The 3,443-nt window shown below is 38.7% G+C and overlaps 1 protein-coding gene across 1 annotated transcript in view; it reads right to left on the reverse strand.

The window, feature by feature from the left end:
• GOLGB1 (golgin B1) overlaps positions 1-3,443 on the reverse strand; it is a 60,875-nt gene that overhangs the window by 21,005 nt on the left and 36,427 nt on the right. The window contains exon 13 of the mRNA XM_045294229.1: positions 3,182-3,439. Within this exon, the coding sequence (XP_045150164.1) occupies positions 3,182-3,439 (258 nt within the window). The remainder of the gene's footprint in view (positions 1-3,181; positions 3,440-3,443) is intronic.

Here is a 3,443-nt window from a genome sequence, read left to right on the forward strand (position 1 = left end):
CATCTCAAAGACAAATAATCCCGGAAGCGGGGCTATCTGAAGAATAGTGGCATCAGGACTGGAGACAGACCCATTTAACACTTAAGTGTGCTTGTTGGAAATCAGGGGGACAGGGCACACTTTCTGATGAAAATCAAAGACTACAGCCTCCACTATGATTACAAATCGCTAAAAAGAATGCAAAAATTCTCACAACTGGACCAATAAACAGCATCATGGTAAATGGAGAACAGATCATCAATGTTGTCAAGGATTTCATTTTATTTGGATCCATAATCCAGTCACGTAAACAAAATTCAAGAAATCAAACTTTTTGCTTTGGGCAAATTCACTGCATAAGACCTCTTTAAAGTGTTAAAGAACAAAGATGTCACTTTGAAAACTAAAGTGTGCCTGACCCAAGGCATTTTTTCAATCACTTCAAATTTATGTGACAGTTGAACAATAAAGAAAACCAGAGAAGAATTGGTATGTTTGAATTACAGTGTTGACAAAGAATACTGAAGAGACCATATTGGTACTGGCAGAAGAACACACAGATTTGTTTGTTGTGTCTTGGAAGAAGTACAGCCAGAATGCTCCTTAGGAATGAGGAGGGCAAGGCTTCATCTCATCTATTTTGGACATGTTGTCTGGAGAGCCTAGTGCTTGGAGTAAAGGACATCTTGCTTGTTCCAGAAGAGGGTCAGTGAAACAGGGGAAGACCTTTGATGAGATAAGATTGACACAGGGCAGCAACAACAAGCTCAAACATAACAATTGTGAGGATGGCCCAGTGCTCCATTCTATCGCACAGAAAGTCACTATAAGCTGGACCAATATCTCAGCACATAACAACAATAGCAACCAAGAAATCCAGAGCTTTATTCTCTGGTGAAGGTAAAGAAAAGGTGTCTCTGGATTATGGGACATCAGGCTCAGAAGTAAGCAAGGAGATGCTGCAAAACAAGGGTGATTAGTTGAAAAAAAATGTATATTTTCTGAATGCTGAAGGCTATCTTTCTTACTCATCTTACAGAATTCTGAAACACAGGCCTTTATCTTTCAGACATAAAATGAGACATCATCTTTGGAAAATGTGACCAGTCCAGATAAACTAAACATATCAAGAAAGCTCAACAAGATTACACTGCACTGAAACTCACAGGTGAAAACCCTGGCGACAAGCTTTTTTAGCACAATATTAAAAAACTAAAATGTTCAAACTCTAGGCATAAATTCCACATTCAAATGGAAAACCTGAACTTACAAATTTCAATTTATCTCACATTTGATTTGTTTTCCTATATGAGGGGGTACTCCCAAATATGGATTTTTTTCTCCCCAAATCTATTATTAAAAAAATTTTTTTTTTTTACAAAGCAACCTAATCACCTTCAAAGTGCTCTCCATTACACTTAACACATTTGTCCAATCTGTGATTCCATTCTTTTACATTCTGGTAGTTGTTTTTATTTTTATTTAATTTTTAATCATTTAATTAGGGGCTTATACAACTCTTATCATAATCCATACATACATCAATTGTGTAAAGCACATTTGTACATCCATTGTCCTCATCATTCTGAAAACATTTGCTCTCCACCTAAGCCCTGTTTCAAATTTATGTTTGGATAGATGACAGCACCTCCCTCATTTTTTTCTTCACCTCTTTTACATGAAATTGCTATCCTTTCATGTCCCTTTTCAATCGCAGAAACAAAAAGAAGTCACGTGAAGCAAGGTCAGTTGAGTAAGGTGCATGGAGCAAGAGAGGCATGCTGTTTGGTTTTTCTTTGCCAAAAACTGGTGCACTGAGATGGCTGCATGAGCAAGTGCACTGCTATGGTGGCAAAACCAGTCCCTGTCACACATCAGGCCTTTTTTGGTGACACACTATTACACAATATTCTCAAACTTCTAAATAGAAATCTTGATTAAAAGTCACCTGGTGGAACAAACTCCAAATGCAAAACAAATCAATGTTTTTGTCCATTCGGGAAGTTAATGGACATCCAAAATGAGCTTTGTCATCAATCGCTATTTCACCTTTTTTGAAACGAGAAAACCACTCATACACTCGAGTTTTCCCACAGTGCTGTCCTTGTAAGCTGTGTTCAACATCACAACAGCTTCTGCAGCATTTTTCCTGAGCAGGAAACAAAATTTCACAGCTGCACATTGTTCTCTTAAATCGGCCGTCACAAGGCCATCACAATTTCAAGTGAAATTGCTTTTATGAAAAAATTTGCTGTGACCAGAGGACCTTCCCAGGTGACACCACAGGGAGCACTAACTCAGAGCAAGTGGCTCGATGCTTGCCCAGCGGGGAAAATGCGTAACGTGAAAGCTCCGCTCCTCAGCACAATTCCAGTTTTGGGGGTACCCCGGCTTACGTACATGCCCTTGGCAGAGCTGGAGACTGCCAGGAAAACAGACAGTAAGTCACAAAGCAAAGCAGCCTGACAATCTTCCTTGAGTCACATAGTTCCAGTCTTTCTGCTAAATCTTGACCTGGAACTTTTCTGGAAAAAAACCTGGATTAAACTCTTGGATAATACCACAATTAACAACATTTCACCATTCCAGACTTTCTCTATTGTCTTCTTCCATCGGAAACAAAAAAAAAGCCAAAAATCTGGACATTAAAGGGAAATGGACAAGCAGTTCTGCCTACAAAAAAAAGAACACAAACCAACAAGTTTACTAATAACCATCTAAAGTTAAGTAAATCCTTTTTTATATTACCTTTTAGGTTTAGTTAGCAGGAAGCAAATTGAGTCTTCTCTACTTGTAATTTTGCCAGATGATTTATTGCTAAACCAGCAGTGTAAGAAGGCACTGAGTGATCCCTATACTTTCTTTCTCCTGAAACTATGACAAATTCTGGAAACATCTACACATCTGTGTGTGTATTAGGTAAAACTTTATCATAAAGCAGTGTCTCATTATCTAGTCCTTATACAACCAGTGGAAAGATTTGTGCACATAAAACGTGGGGTTTTTTTAATGGTAAGGGTACATTTAAAATAAATTTAAATAACATTTCCGTATTTCCCTGAGACCAAACAGAACTTGTGAGATGTATGAACTGTCCCTGACTGCCCAAATAATCGTTTATCCTTTTCTACAGAACTGAAGATTAATTTTAAAAGCAGTTTAAAACACAAGTAGCTCTAAAAAGAGAGAAAGAGACACTCACTAGTCGGTCTCTGTCATTCTGGAGTGATGCCATGGCATTTTTAAAACTCTGTACTTCAGCTGGGCTGGTTACAGGGTGGGCTGCAGACCACCACTTTCCAGCCTCTGCCTTGCGGAATCTGGCCAGCTCACTCAACAGGTCATCTCTTTCACTCTGCAGACTGGCCAGAGCCTTGGACAAAGACTGCAATTGGTTGTAAGACTCTTCTAGTTGTGCAGACAAGTGAAACAGTTGTTCATCTTTCGATAGAAGCTGTTGGTTA

This window comes from Echinops telfairi, unplaced genomic scaffold (genome assembly GCF_000313985.2).
Source record: "Echinops telfairi isolate 266 unplaced genomic scaffold, ASM31398v2 ScPeMD7_3509;HRSCAF=4178, whole genome shotgun sequence".
Lineage (NCBI taxonomy): Eukaryota > Metazoa > Chordata > Mammalia > Afrosoricida > Tenrecidae > Echinops > Echinops telfairi.